The sequence below is a fragment of the Tachyglossus aculeatus genome, chromosome 22, assembly GCF_015852505.1.
Source record: "Tachyglossus aculeatus isolate mTacAcu1 chromosome 22, mTacAcu1.pri, whole genome shotgun sequence".
Classification (NCBI taxonomy): domain Eukaryota; kingdom Metazoa; phylum Chordata; class Mammalia; order Monotremata; family Tachyglossidae; genus Tachyglossus; species Tachyglossus aculeatus.
In genome coordinates this window covers 14,391,297-14,405,850 of record NC_052087.1, presented here as the reverse complement: position 1 = coordinate 14,405,850, position 14,554 = coordinate 14,391,297, and the positions used below count along the sequence as shown (strand labels likewise).

General features: G+C 38.5%; 1 protein-coding gene across 4 annotated transcripts in view; it reads left to right on the top strand.

Annotated features, from left to right (window-relative positions):
• ANO5 (anoctamin 5) overlaps positions 1 to 14,554 on the top strand; it is a 95,072-nt gene that overhangs the window by 70,026 nt on the left and 10,492 nt on the right. For all 4 annotated transcript variants that reach the window (XM_038764789.1, XM_038764790.1, XM_038764788.1 and 1 more), the window contains 5 exons: positions 773 to 878; positions 968 to 1,028; positions 4,409 to 4,560; positions 9,739 to 9,813; positions 11,397 to 11,619. In XM_038764789.1, the coding sequence (XP_038620717.1) occupies positions 773 to 878; positions 968 to 1,028; positions 4,409 to 4,560; positions 9,739 to 9,813; positions 11,397 to 11,619 (617 nt within the window). The remainder of the gene's footprint in view (positions 1 to 772; positions 879 to 967; positions 1,029 to 4,408; positions 4,561 to 9,738; positions 9,814 to 11,396; positions 11,620 to 14,554) is intronic.

Sequence of the window (14,554 nt, the reverse complement as noted above, 5' to 3'; positions counted from 1 at the left end):
TCCATCCCCCCGTCTTGCCTCCTTCCCTTCCCCACAGCACCTGTATATATGTATATATGGTTGTGCATATTTATTACTCTATTTATTTATTTATTTATTTATTTATTTATTTTACCTGTACATTTCTATCCTACTTATTTTATTTTGTTGGTATGTTTGGTTCTGTTCTCTGTCTCCCCCTTTTGGACTGTGAGCCCACTGTTGGGTAGGGACTGTCTCTATGTGATGCCAATTTGTACTTCCCAAGCGCTTAGTACACTGCTCTGCACATAGTAAGCGCTCAATAAATACGATTGATTGATTGATTGATTGAATAAGTAGTTAGTTCCCTGCTCTAGAAACTTCGGAACCTTTTTCTTCTTCTCTAGGTGTGTGGTTAATGTATCAACTGCGTAAGTGTGGAATTGAACTGAGCTGTTATAAAGCAGAATGTTTGATCATATTTGCTAAAGATTCTTTAGAAAAAGTCTTAATCTTAGGATAAATTAACACTGGAGCTACAGCAAAGCATACACTTTGAAATGCAGAAACAATGGTATCCATCAGTGATCTCCATCTTGAGCATGCCTTGTTTGGTGGAATTCGCACTTAAGAAAATGTAGGCTTTAATGGGGGTTCTGTAATTGCTTCTTGTACTTTTAGACAGATTACTTCATATCAGCACTTTCTACTTAGGTGAGTGAGGAAACTGTGCATTTTGCTAGATGTAATTTAGAATTAACAAAATGCATGGCATAGAGACCTATGAAAATGGAGAGTATTTTTCCCACAGCAAAGAAATCTGTGACAGTAACATTGGAGGGAAGATCATCATGTGCCCTCTGTGTGATGAGAAATGTGAACCCTGGAGACTAAATAGCACATGTGCATCCTCTGAGGTCTGTAATTTTTCCTTCGGGGTTGGAAAATTTGGGGTTTAACTTCATTGCTGACTTTTGGCTCAATGTTCTTTGTGTTCCCTTTGCAGTATTCCTATTTATTTGATAATGTGGCAACGCTGTTTTTCGCAATATTCATGGGAATTTGGGGTAAGTATTCTGAAGGATAGATAGCTGTTTTCTTAAATAAAATCACAAATTTCTGCTTTTTACTCATATGTACATATCACTGCTTTGCTAGGAAAAATGCAGTTACATACCATTATTTGCCAGCATTTTTAACAATAGTACTTTTGCTGATCAATCAGGATATAATAAACCCTAGATTCACTAATTTGCCAATTTTTCTCAGATAAATATGATCCAGAGCTTTGCTCTGGGAATCCTAGACTGTCTAATCCATAAATATTTGACTACTAGAGGAAATGGGCCGAGAAGTAGCTTGGCCTAGCAGATAGAGCATGAGCCTAGAAGTCAGAGGGACCTATGTTCTAACCCCAGCTGTGCCACTTTTCTGCTGTGTGTCCTTGAACAAATCACTCTGTGCCTCAGTTACCTCATCTGTAAAATGAGAATTAAGACTGTGAGACCTATGTGGGAGAAGGACCATGGCCAACCCTATTATCTTGTATCTACTCCAGCGCCTTGCACATAGTAAGCACTTAAATACCACAGTTATCAATTATTATTATTACTATTAATTAACTTAAAGAAAGTATCAAGAGAAAACAAGTCCCACAGCTTAGAGGTGGCTTCAGCTTTTCAACTGTAGCAAACCTTTGCTTTCCTCTTTTTTCAAATGAGGAGAGGTGAAAAACATTACAAATAACTGACTCACAAAGGAAAAAGAATGGGTTCTGACCTGGATGAAATAGGCAGAAATGTCTAAAACATGAAGAAAGGAGCCTGGAGTTCTCACCATTTTCCCTGGCCTCCTATCATTAAAATGGACAAATAAATATACAGTACAGTTCTGAGCCATTGCTTTAAATCTGTCTCCCTCTTACCTTAGGGGCCATATCTTATCAACTGTATTGAATTGTACTATCCAATCACAATAGCTTATTTCAGAGGTCTGCACATAGTAAGCACTCAGTAAACACCATTGATTAATTGGTTGATCCTCTCATACACTTGCTGATCTTCTCAGCCCCTGGCATTTACTCAAACATGTGAGGTACAAGCCATTTCTCCTCTAACACATTTTCACCTTGTTAAATAGATCAAGATGGAAGAATTGGGGAATATTGTAGCCATAACTTCCTGAGAATAAAGTTTGGTTATAACATATTGCAGCTCTGCCAGAAATGCTACCTCTAGCAAGACCTACTTTTCAGTTTTTCATTAGCATTGTAAAAAGACATTGAGACCGTTTAAAAGGTATGCTTTACTAGAGATTGATTTTGAAGTAGCATACATTAGTTCTCTATAAGGTGTTAAGGATCACTGATGAGTATCAGAGAAATGTTAGAGAAATACAAGAAGTACTTTAGTTATGTCAAGCTTTTGTGTCTTATAATGCTTAGCTTTATAATTATTAAAGAGGTTTGTGGAAGGTGAAAAAGTTTTATAAAACTTACAAATTGTATTGAATTTGACCTACTGTGGATTTGACGAGGATTTCACCATTACACTATTTGAAATGATTCATCTCATAGGAAAATTTAGATGAAATATTGGTTTGCAAGAACATAGCTACTAGGTTGTGGGAGCATTACCTGTACTTTGGTTAATGCTGCCATCAGGTGGTTCTTTCAGAGAATTTAGTATAGCATTTGGAGGATTTATTTTGGGATTTAAGTCACTTCACGGCTGTGTAAACCCTGTTCAGTATGAGAATATGGTAGCATTTTTCAGATGACCAACCTAAATCGACTAAATAAAGTATAGCCCACAAAACACTAGTGCTTAGAATGGTGCCTTTTGCAGAATAAGCACTTAAATACTACTTAAAAAAAGGGTCATACCCAAACAGGGCAGTATTAACTAGTCTGGACCCTCAGGTCAGGGTTCTTTGTTTTAGAAGAGTGTGGGTACATCCTCTGCTTTCCGTCAGTGAGGATATGACCCAGCTAGACTGCAGGTGGAGGGAGTGTCTATATTATGAAAGCAGTGTGGTCTAATGGAAAGAACTTCCTCTGGGAGTCAGAGGAAATGGATTTTAATCACCACTCGGCCATTTACCAGCTATGTATCCTTGAGCAAGTCATTACCTTCTCTGTGCCTCAGTTTCCTCATCTGAAGAATGAGGATTCAACAACTGTTCTCCCTCCTATTGAGACTGTAATCCCCATTTAGGACAGAGACTATGTCCATCTGGATTTCCTTGTATTTATTCCAGCACTTAATACAGTGCTTGATTCATAATAAGCACTTAAATATTATTAGCTCTAGGTTATTGTCCAAGGTGACTCTCACCAGCCTCCAGGTGCCCGATTGGTCTCTGATTGTTCTAACATAAACCCCTGCTAAGAGCTGGGTTTCTTTGCTTGCTCCACCTTCTTATGCTGTGATTCAGTCTTCAAAGTATACCCTTCAGAAATTCCTTTATTTCAAAGGGTTTCAAAGTCCATTTTATCTTTTACCCATTTATCTGCTTTTTGCCACAGTTTTCCTGGAGTAAAAGTGTAAACAGTTATTAGCCAATAGTATCAGTTTGGTAAAATTTCTTTTTCCATAAAGTATTGTACAATTTTGATATTAATAGTCAATAATAGTGGTATTTGTTAAGCATTTACTGTGTGCCAGGCATTGTACTAAACACTGGGGTGGATACAAGCAAATTGGGTTGAACACAGTCCCTGTCATATATGGGGCTCACAATCTTAATCCCCATGTTACAGATGAGGTAACAGGCACAGAGAAGTTAAATGACTCGATCAAGGTCACACAACAGACAATTGGCAGACCTGGGATTAGAACCCAGGTCCTCTCGACTCCCAGGCCACCCATTCACATTAGTCTTGTTATCTCCAGTTTTGATTTTAAGAATCTCTTTTGCTCCCATGCACTTGGCGCTCAAGCCGCTTCTTATCACCCTGTGAAACAGTGTATCCAAACAAACAGGGTAGTTGCACAAAATGTTGCCTTAATTCCATTAACATTGCAATCAAATTGCAAAGGAAAAATATGTCATGTCAGAGCACTTCTCACCCTTCCATATTAATTTGGCTGTGTAGACCCAACCATAGGGAAAATTGTGCTACAGCAAAAAATATTTCTGTACTAATGTTCAAAGAGAATAATCTGGGATTTTGGTTGTGAATAGTAGCTTTGTTTCTATTATCTTCAGGAGTAAAACTTGAGTATCCTACTCAATATGCCACTGGCAATGTACTTTTAATCTTGCTCTCTTCCTGCTCTTCAGTATATGTTTATAACAAGTACATGATATATTTAGAGCAGAAATTGCTACTTCACCAGAGCAAGAAATGATCATTAAAATAGTAGCAAGTCGAAGAGGGAATTATATTCTAATGTGTCCTTTCTAACACCATTTTTTTTTCCTACTTATATTTATCTATTTGCAGTCACACTCTTCCTGGAGTTCTGGAAGCGACGACAAGCCAGGCTAGAATATGAATGGGATTTGGTTGATTTTGAAGAGGAGCAGCAACAGCTCCAGTTGAGACCAGAGTATGAAGCAAAGTGTAGCCAAAAGAAAAAGAATCCAGTGACTCAGGTAGCAAACAATCCTGTGAAGAATGTAAAATGCCCATTAAGTATAAAACAAAAGATCCCCAACCAGCTGTTCTGGAATGTAGAAATTCAAAGGTTTTTGTATCTTTTATTTACCCTGGTGCACAGTATATAGTAAGTGCATAAGAGACACCACGATTGTTACTATTTTTATTTTATGGTAATACAGTTTCTTTGGAATTATGCCTTGGGGATTTTTTTTTAATTCCCACACCATGTAGCACTTGAAAAAAATACGAAATACTAACTCATGGAAGAAACAGTGAGAACTTAGTAATAAAATAATCTAAAATTTGAAGAAGATACTAACATTTCTCCCATTTTTCATTTTAGCTGAAAGATAACTTTCAAACAGTCCTAACACACTCCTACTCCCATCCTGGGTTATTAGCCTTCAGCTCACAGGATTTTATCCTGGGGTTTAACTGAAAGGTGGATGTGGTAGAGGATTAGAGGATATAAATCAAATCAATGATATTTATTAAGTGTTTAGTATATTCAGAGCACTGTATTAGAAGCACTTGGGAGAGTACAATATAACAGAGTTGCCAGACGCATCGTGGCCTAGTGGATGGAGCACAGTCCTGGGAGTCTGTTAGACCTGGATTCTAATTCTGGCTCCACCACTTGTCTGCTCTGTAACCTTGGTAAATCACTTTACTTCTCTGGGCCTCAGTTACCTCATCTGTAAAAAAAAAAAATTGGGATTGAGACTATGAGCCCCATGTGGGGCATTGACTGCGTCCAATCTTACTAGCTTGTTTCTACCCCAGCATTTAGTACAGTGCCTGGAACATAGTAAGCACTTAAATGTCATTAAAAACAAAATAAAACAAAAAAGCAAAAACCCAATTTTACAGTCTAGAGAACAAGTCCTGAAAAATAACCAGATTTTAGATCATTAGCTCACTTTGGGGGTCTTAAGGGAACTTGTTGACCCTGATAAGTCAATGACGTAGCACCTCACTCCATATTAGCATCCTGTTTGCCCATTGTTTTAACTCACTTTTCAATGGCCTGTATTCTGAAGCATCCTATCAGGCCTTAATATCTCGATATAGACCTGGCTGAGTTCCACCTATGAAAGTACATTTGACTTTTAGATACCTTCCCAGCACCATAAAATAGGCACACAGTATTATCCAACACTGAATTGTATCTAATAAATGTTTTGAGATTTTCCTGGCTTGTGCATTATATAAGAGTAATAATTATATAACAAACAGGCGTTTTTGTCCTTCATACCATCAATCATAGCATCAGGTATAATAAAGGAAAATCCTCACTTACATGCTACATGAAAAGATAAAAAGCAACAAATTAATAAATCAGTAATAATAAATACATTATAATTTACTTCTCTGGTCATAGGAGTGAAAACCAGTGCTTTACATAATACAGGTTTGCCTTGGTTCCAAGAATATTCTGTCTCTCTCTCTCTCTCTCTCTCTCTCTCTCTCTCTCTCTCTCTCTCTCTCTCTCTCTCTCATAATTTTCAGAGAAATCTGGACATGTCCCAGGAGTTTTGGGATTTGCATTTCTTATTTTTAATTGACTCAGCAAAATATCACATGCAAGGTGGAGTCCCTGCAGCTCTACAGGCATAAATTTAATTGAAGGAAAAAATCATAGTGTTTTTTTTTCCTTTGGTGCAAATGTATACCTTGCTTGGTTCCTCTTTTTTGAAAAACAGACTCTCTAATAATAATAATTATGAGATTTGTTAAGCGCTTACTATATGCAGGCACAGTACTAAGCTCTGGGATGGATACAAGCAAATCGGGGAGGACACAGTCCTTGTCCCACATGGGGCCCACAGTCTTAATCCCCATTTGATAGATGAGGTAACTGAAGCACAGAGAAGTAAAGTGACTTGCCCAAGGCCACACAGCAGACAAGTGACAGAACTGGGATTAGAACCCATGACCTTCTGACTCCCAAGCCCTAGCTCTATCCACTATGCCATGCTGCTAGAGTGAATGATGCCATTTCTTTCACAGCATTGCCTAACAAGCCCTAAAAATTGACTGTTTTTAACATTTGTCAACCAGGAACCTCATGCTATTAGTTATAGTAGGAATATTGAATGAAGTTGGACATTTCATGCACAGCATTGAGCTCTTACCTGTTACTCCATAAATCACAAGGGCCCATAAATAAATTCTCCATAATTCATTGGTGTTCTGACCCTTCATCTTTCTGTTCATCATTTCTTTCTCCCCCATGTTTCACGGCCTCCCACTTCATTTCCAAACCCAATCAAAATGCATGAGAAAGTTCATTCATTTTCTCCCAAGAGAAGATAGGTCTGAGTATAAAGCCAGAAAGGTTTGGACAGAAAGTGTTATCTACTGGGAGCTGAGCCCAAGGGAAAGGATGGGTTCTAATTATTTTCCATTAAATGAATCTAAGTGATTAGAAATGAATGCTTTTAATAGAATACTATAGTAAACCATTTAGTACTGTTCGTGATGTTGTCTACAAGACAATCCATTTTTTTAAAGTAACTGCAGGAGAGTCATAAAGATTCTCAGACCCCAATGTCTGTCACCTCTCTGCTGAACACTCTCTGCTTATATTGATATTTGAATCAGAGATCAAAGTTCCCTGTCCTTTGTTCTTGAAATCCCCTCCTTTATGAAGTGTTGGGGTTTTTTTGAGGCTTTCCAGAAGCTTTCTTTCCAAAAGCTTTTTGAACATCAGTAGCTTAGGAAAATATACAGCTTAACCCAACAAACTTTAATTCCCTTTCTTTGGAAAAGTTGTGTAGGGTTCCAAGTTGAGTGCATCGTTGTGCTCATGTGATTATATAAAAAATAAACAGCTAAAGATTACAGTTCAGTATATTTACAGTGTATTGAAGTTCATTTTGTTCCTGGTGTAAGGCTAATTTTCCATCATTTTTTTCTTTACATTCTAAATAGCAATGATGTTCAGTCAATACAGAGAAGCAGCATGGCCAGGTGAAAAGAGCACAGGTTTAGGAGTCAGAGGACCTGGGTTCTAATCCCAGCTCTGCCAATTGCTTGCTGTGTGACCTTGGGCAAGTCATTTAACTTCTCTGTGTCTCGGTTATATCATCTGTAAAATTGGGATTAAAATTATCTTCCCTCCAATTTAGACTATGAGCCCCATGTGGGGCAGAGACTCTGTCCAACCTGATAAACTTATATGTACCCCAGTGCTTAGAACAGTACTTGACAAATAGTAAGCATTTAACAAAAGACCATTAAAAAGATACAGTAATTGCCCACCCAACAGATGTAATCCTTACATTGTTTACTCTTTTTGTAGAGGGTGCACCACAGTAAATAGAAGATGAGATTAGTACAGTGCCTGGCGCATAGTAAGCACTCAACAAATACAATAATTATTAAGAGATAATTAACTAAAGCACAATTTCTCAAAGGATGTGTATGCATTTGTAGGCAGGCAAGTGTGTACACACATTAAGCTGAGTCATGGACTCTAAGCATTATAATTGGTGAGAAATAGTCCCTTAACAAAATGTGCAACTTTCATTTTCCCATACTATGTATTCAAGGAGATTTATAAATTCCAGTGAAAGGATGGGATAATTTTTACTTACCATTATGTGATTTTAAAAGCTAGCCTCCATTAACAGTGGGTATCTTTTGTAATGGATAAAATGTGCTAAAGTAGTATATTTTCAACTGGTCAAAATGGATGATGTTGTAGTTTAAGGATTAATTGTAGAGTTGTGTTTCACTTTGAAGATGATGTCGCTTATGGTGAGACTGCATGTATACATGTGTCTTTGAGAGACTCTCTTGCCCCCTTGCTCATTTTGTCCATGAAAATAATAGGGTGCTTCTTCTTTGGCCCCGTAACATTCAGATGATAGTTGCTGTGATACCAGTGATAAAGAGGAGAGGGGTATGCCCCACCATAAACAGAACATGGGCTGGTGTTTTTTCTGTATCTAGGGTTCTACATTGCAAGAAGACCTCAAACCCAGTCATTCTTATTCTGTGGCCACAAAACTTCTGTTTTTATCTCTGAGGTCTTAGCATCAGTAGACCCCAAAGGATCTGTATCTATTTGGAAACTCATCTTTGAGCATGTTAGAGTGGTGAAGGCTAACAAGGTCTTTTTCACTTTCTTGCAAGAAGAAGAAGCATCGGATTGCGGCCAAAACATAGGTTAGGGACAGCTGGGATCAACTTCTTTCAGAGCAAAGAATAACACTACCCAGAGATCAGTTGTAACAGAAGTAGCAGTCATTTTAGGAAGAGAATGGGTTCCTTTATGAGAAAAACACGTGGTCCAGTTTATCGGTTAAGGGGCCTCAGCTTTTGTAAGGCCAAACTCTACATTCTATTTCATTTCTATTCTATAGGGTAGGGACCGTCTCTATATGTTGCCAACTTGTACTTCCCAAGCGCTTAGTACAGTGCTTTGCACACAGTAAGCACTCCATAAATATGATTGAATGAATGAATTCATTATTAACCATTTGATCTGATATTTTAGGAAATAGAACTGGTTGAAAAAAAATGGACTGTAGATTTTTATGGCAAGCTATTCCTCTGCTGGATGGCAATAGTCTTTTGGGTAAGAGCTAGCTGCCTTGGTTTGCAGCTAGGAATGACAACTAATCAAATTAACCCTTTCCAGGGGTAGAATATGAGAAGGGCTAGGCTTGGTGGCTGAATGGAGGAATAAAATATTTGCCAATTTAAAGGGCATACCCGCATTCAGAGTCATGAAGAGCAGTGCTGGTTTGAGGGAGAGCAACAGGAACACACCCATCTGTTGTGACTTTAATTGCAATCGCATACCCACCGGCCCAGCTCAACAGTCCAAACCAAGTACAATCAACCGGCTATGTGCCCAGTTGGTGTTTTTGACCAAAGCCATTCAGTGAAACAACCCTGAAGGGCTACAGTACTCATTGGAGAAATCCATCTCCATAGTCCTGCGATGGTATAATAATTTGACACTGTACTTTTGATGGACTGCTTATAGCCCAAAGGACATTGAGTTTCCCTGATGTTGCTCCCAGCATTGACTTTCCATGAACATTAATGGGCTCTCATGGGATGGTTGCTTTCCCACAGCTCTTGGTGGCTTTGACTGCTGCTTGGTGTAAAATATGATTGTGGATTGTGAACTTTGTGTGCTTGCTTGACTATTACAGGAGATGGAGCCTTATTTGCCTCTAACTAGTCAGGCTCTGCGGTTCTGCTTCTCGGGAGCTACAGTATTGTTCTGGGTGAGCAACTTTTCAAACCTACTCATCCCTTTAACATGCATCGTATTGTATTTATTTTCAGGCTCACTTTACCTGGTATGTTCTCTGTGAAGTATTGGGTCCAGAATGTTTCTGCATGTTTCCTGCTTTCAACCTGACATGCGAAGTGCACTTAATATTAAAAGAAATCAAATACGAATAGTAGTGGAATACTCTTTGAACAGTGCTCATTTTGAAACCAAACAAGTTATTTTCCTAGTGTGAGAATGGGAAAATTTGAAACCAACTCAAGGTGTTTCTGGCTAGATGTACAGACAGGAGATTTTCCATCTTAGTGAAGAACAGAATGACAAGAAAATTCTGGAAACAAAATTTTCAGAATTTTCACTCTGGGATAACCAAAGTGAAGGAAGGTGAGAGTAACTAGGAACCTAATTTCAAAAACTGATTTGAAGGAAAAAAGCCACTGCAAGTGGTTAGAAACAGAGCCAACTTTGAGCATATAGAGGAACAACGTCAAGAGAGCTGGTGAGAGGTCTGATGAGAGAAGCTGGCGAGAGATACCTTGTCTCTGCCAGACTCTCCCTGCTGAGACAATTTGTTCTACCTCAGTTTTCCCCCAGCCACCTTGCGACAGTGCTCCAAAGGAGTCTATGTCTCTATTCCCATTAGCATTCTCGTGGAAAACAGCAGATGGGTATTGATTGGTCAGAAACTCCTGATGGATGTGCAAGAGTTTAAGAACAAACAGCATCCAGGCTGCTTTAGTATAGTTGATTCATCTTTCAGACAATTTTATGTGCCTTTAAACTAATAAACCGTTTTTCATTGTCTCCTACCTGGTTTCCCAGCATTGCAGAGTATGACTAACTTATCATGTTCAAAGAAGTAATCAGCTCACTTAGCCTCTGCATTTCTGGTTTTTCTTTTGTAACCTGAGGTTGTCATCAAAAGAACCTCGTTTACTCAATACAAGATAAATTGTGTAAAATATTCTTGAGATGAATAGCTCCCATTTCCACTTAAAAATGATCATATTTGGGGGCTAGAATTTTTGCTTTTGGGAAAATAAGAGCAAGATTTAAATTATTTTCAAAGAATCCCTAAATGATTGTATTTTAGCTAATGTGATGGAAGCCAAAGTTTTCCTGAAATTAAAATAACTGTGATACCTCTCATACACCTTGGGTCCCCCTTATTAGAGATTATGCGTCACATTTTTACATGTGATGATCTCCAGGCTCTGAAATTATTCAGGGCCAAATAGAGTTTAAATTTCACAATCTTTACTCCTATAAAAGAAAACTATTCTCACACTGATGTAGGAAACTGACTTTGGACTAAATAATTAGGTGGGAAACAGTTTATTGGGATGCTCAATGATCTGTGAGCCTTATATTGAATTTACATATATATATATATTTTTTTTTTTGCCTGTGGCTCTTGTACAATCTGGTTTGATGCACTTTGCATGTCAGAACTAAAGAGTAAAGAATGAAATGGAGGGAGACATACATGGGTGCATGGAATCTAGCCCAACCATATTGTATGTTCCTTACAGTGAAGAGCATAAAATGATGAACTTTCAATATTCTCCCCATTAGATCTCTCTGATTATAGCCAGCATGATAGCTGTGATTGTATACCGCCTTGCAGTTTATGCTGCTTTTGCTCGCTTCATGGAAAATGCACAGACTCTCAAGCCCATCCAAGGGTTGTTGACTCCCCAACTGGCAACATCAGTCACTGCATCGTGTTTGAACTTTGTCATCATCATGATCCTGAACTTTTTGTATGAGAGAATAGCAATCTGGATTACAGATATGGGTAAGTGGGATCTATAACCTGGGCCTACAGTGGACGGGTTATCCTCCTAATGTATAAACCTGGTGGGAAAAAAACTGTATATTTTTAACCAAATCATATTAAAATATATTCCCAAAGAAGTAGAAACTAATCCACGCAGAGCATGTTGGATAGCAGTTTCCTCCAAGAATCTTTGATTCCATTTTCAGAAGTTAAAATTGACCCTGTTAATGCTTTGATTTCACCATGAGAAGCAGGAGGTGATAGTCCCCAACCACATTAGAGTCAAGGGTTCTAAGAAAAGAGTTTTGAAGCAATTAATATAGTGTATTCAATTTCTTTCGATTGCTTGGACGCACTTTCCACTTGACATTCATCTACATTTACAATCCATAAATCTAAACTGTATGCACAGTTAGGAACCCTTTAAGAAGTCAGATGGTCCCAATTCTAAATCAAATTTAGAAGGTGAAAAATTTCCACCTACATGTTGCGTCTATCCCTATCCCCAGGTTTATAAACAACCAACACCCAAGTCAGAAAAAACTTGAGTAAATAAATAATGATGGTGTTTGTTGAGCTCTTACTATGTGCCAAGCACTGTTCTAAGCACTGGGGGGAATACAAGGTAATCAGGTTGTCACGTGGGGCTCAGCCGTAATCCCCATTTTACAGATGAGGTAACTGAGGCACAGAGAAATTAAGTGACTTGCCCAACATCACACAGCTGACAAGTGGCGGAGCTGGGATTAGAACCCATGACCTCTGACTCCCAAGACCGTGCTCTTTCCACTGAGCCACACTGCTTCTTCTGACCATATAATTTGCCTTGTTGTCTCCCAACTCCCTGCATCCTTACTTCTCAGTCATCTCTTTTGCCAGCTATCCCTTTATAAGGGTGAGAAAATTCAAGCATTTGGCTGCAAGAAATTTAGGCTACATGTGCCCCAATCCAGATGGTAGTTAAGCTCAATCAGCTCTTTGGAAAGACATCCTCAGAAGATGTCTGAGGAAACCAAAGTCAAATAACTTTAGGCCATTGTTCTAGAAAGACCTAAGGATCTTGTGAAATGATTATGGAACTAAATAAGGCACGAAGGGCAAAGTGATCAAGAAACCAAAAATCATACAGCTGCAGGGAACAGACCACTCTGTCACTGGTCCCAGAACCTGAATAATTCACACCAGTCAAGTTGAAAACCAGACGTCTTTAAATCACGGCTCAGTAGATTCCCCAAACAGCCCGGTTGGGGTTCCTGAAACCATTAACATGTCACCAGCCTCTACTTGGAGAACCTACTCATGGAGCCTTTATCCACAATGACTTTTAATGATGAGCATTTGATTTTTCACGTCATCACTTCTAGGTATCGTGCAAGGTTCTCTTCTCAAGGTAGCTGAATGGCTAGAAGTGTTTTCCCCATCCCTTATTAAGGTGAAACAAAATCCCTAGCAATAATGAAATGCTACATACAAACTCCTAAGTGTGGACTTTCTGGATCACCTCCAAAAAGAACTGTGAGATCTCTAATCTATTTCTTTCTCTAATCACCTCCCTTCCAGAAAGTGTTTATATACTATTCCAATCCAAAATACTAGGGACTCGGTATGAAACCTCTTCAGTCTAAAGAGGTTATACCATGTCATTATCATAAACAGTATTCATTTGATTCTATTATTTGCATGCACTTAGAAACATACAATCATAGTAAACAATACAGTTCTTGTCTCCAAGGAGCGAATAATGTAATTTTATATGCAAATAATCTAATTTTACAATTTAAGATTGCAGATGTTTCCATAGCAGATTATCTAATTTTTCAATGTAAGATGAAAACATTTCCATTGAGAGCTTTCAGAAAATTTCCTTTCCAGACATCATGGAGCCCCTTCCCCAGCTGGTATTGTTCCATGATAGCAAGACAGCACCCTTCCCTGTCTCCTAAGTGTTTAGCATTTTTAAATGTGCCATTTAAGTTTGACTCAAGTTACTGTCAATCTTTCTAATACGGAAGGATAGAGAGCAGTGGCACAGAATGAAAGCAACATGACCTAATGGAAAGAGAATGGGCTTAGGAGTCAGGAGACCCATGGTATTAGAGCCCCAGTACTGCCACTGGCCTAATACATGACCTTGGGCAAGTCACTTAACCGTTCTAGACCTCAGTGTCCTCTTCTGTAAAATGAGGATAAGAGAATGTGAGTCGCATCTGAGGCAGTGATTGTGTCTGATATGATAACATTTTATTTGCCCTAAGGCTTAGGACATAGCTCAGCATTAGGGCTTTAGACATTGGCCTTCTGGCACTGTGCACTCAATAGAAGAACACCCTACTCGATGCCCATCACTGAATCTTAAGAAGGTAGTTAAATAGCAGTTATAGATGAATGTCTTGATTGGGCACTGGGGCGTAGTTTTAATCCTATTAAATGCCCAGGGGCCCTAAAGTCCAAGTTCAGTTGTCTGTTGCTTTATTGCTCACACCAGGCAAGTTTTTATTGTCTCATTTTAACTTCCATTGAAGGATAATCAGAGCAAATAAACTACTTTTTTGTAAAGCCCAAGCTACGCAGCCTAAGTGAAAATGTGCTTGAGTTAATTTGTTTTGGCATCTTCTAATTGAAATGCAGTTAAATTGCACTGAAACAGAGAAGATTAACACCAGAGCAATCACATTATTGTGTATGTCTTTATGTTAATGAGAAGAACTAATTTTATTCCTATGAAATGTCACTGACCTCAACGAATCAGCCCCTGATATTAGGGCTCCTCAGTTAAGGAAGAATATGACTCTCATTGACCACATGTGTTGTTGCTGCCCCCTAGTGGAGAAAAGGGAAACCAACACCTTTTCAACCTCAAATGTAATGCAAGACAGGAAACTTTGCAATATGATGGCTTGCATTAGGAGCGCTTGCATCCCAATTGAATTACAATCAGTTCTTCAGTAACATC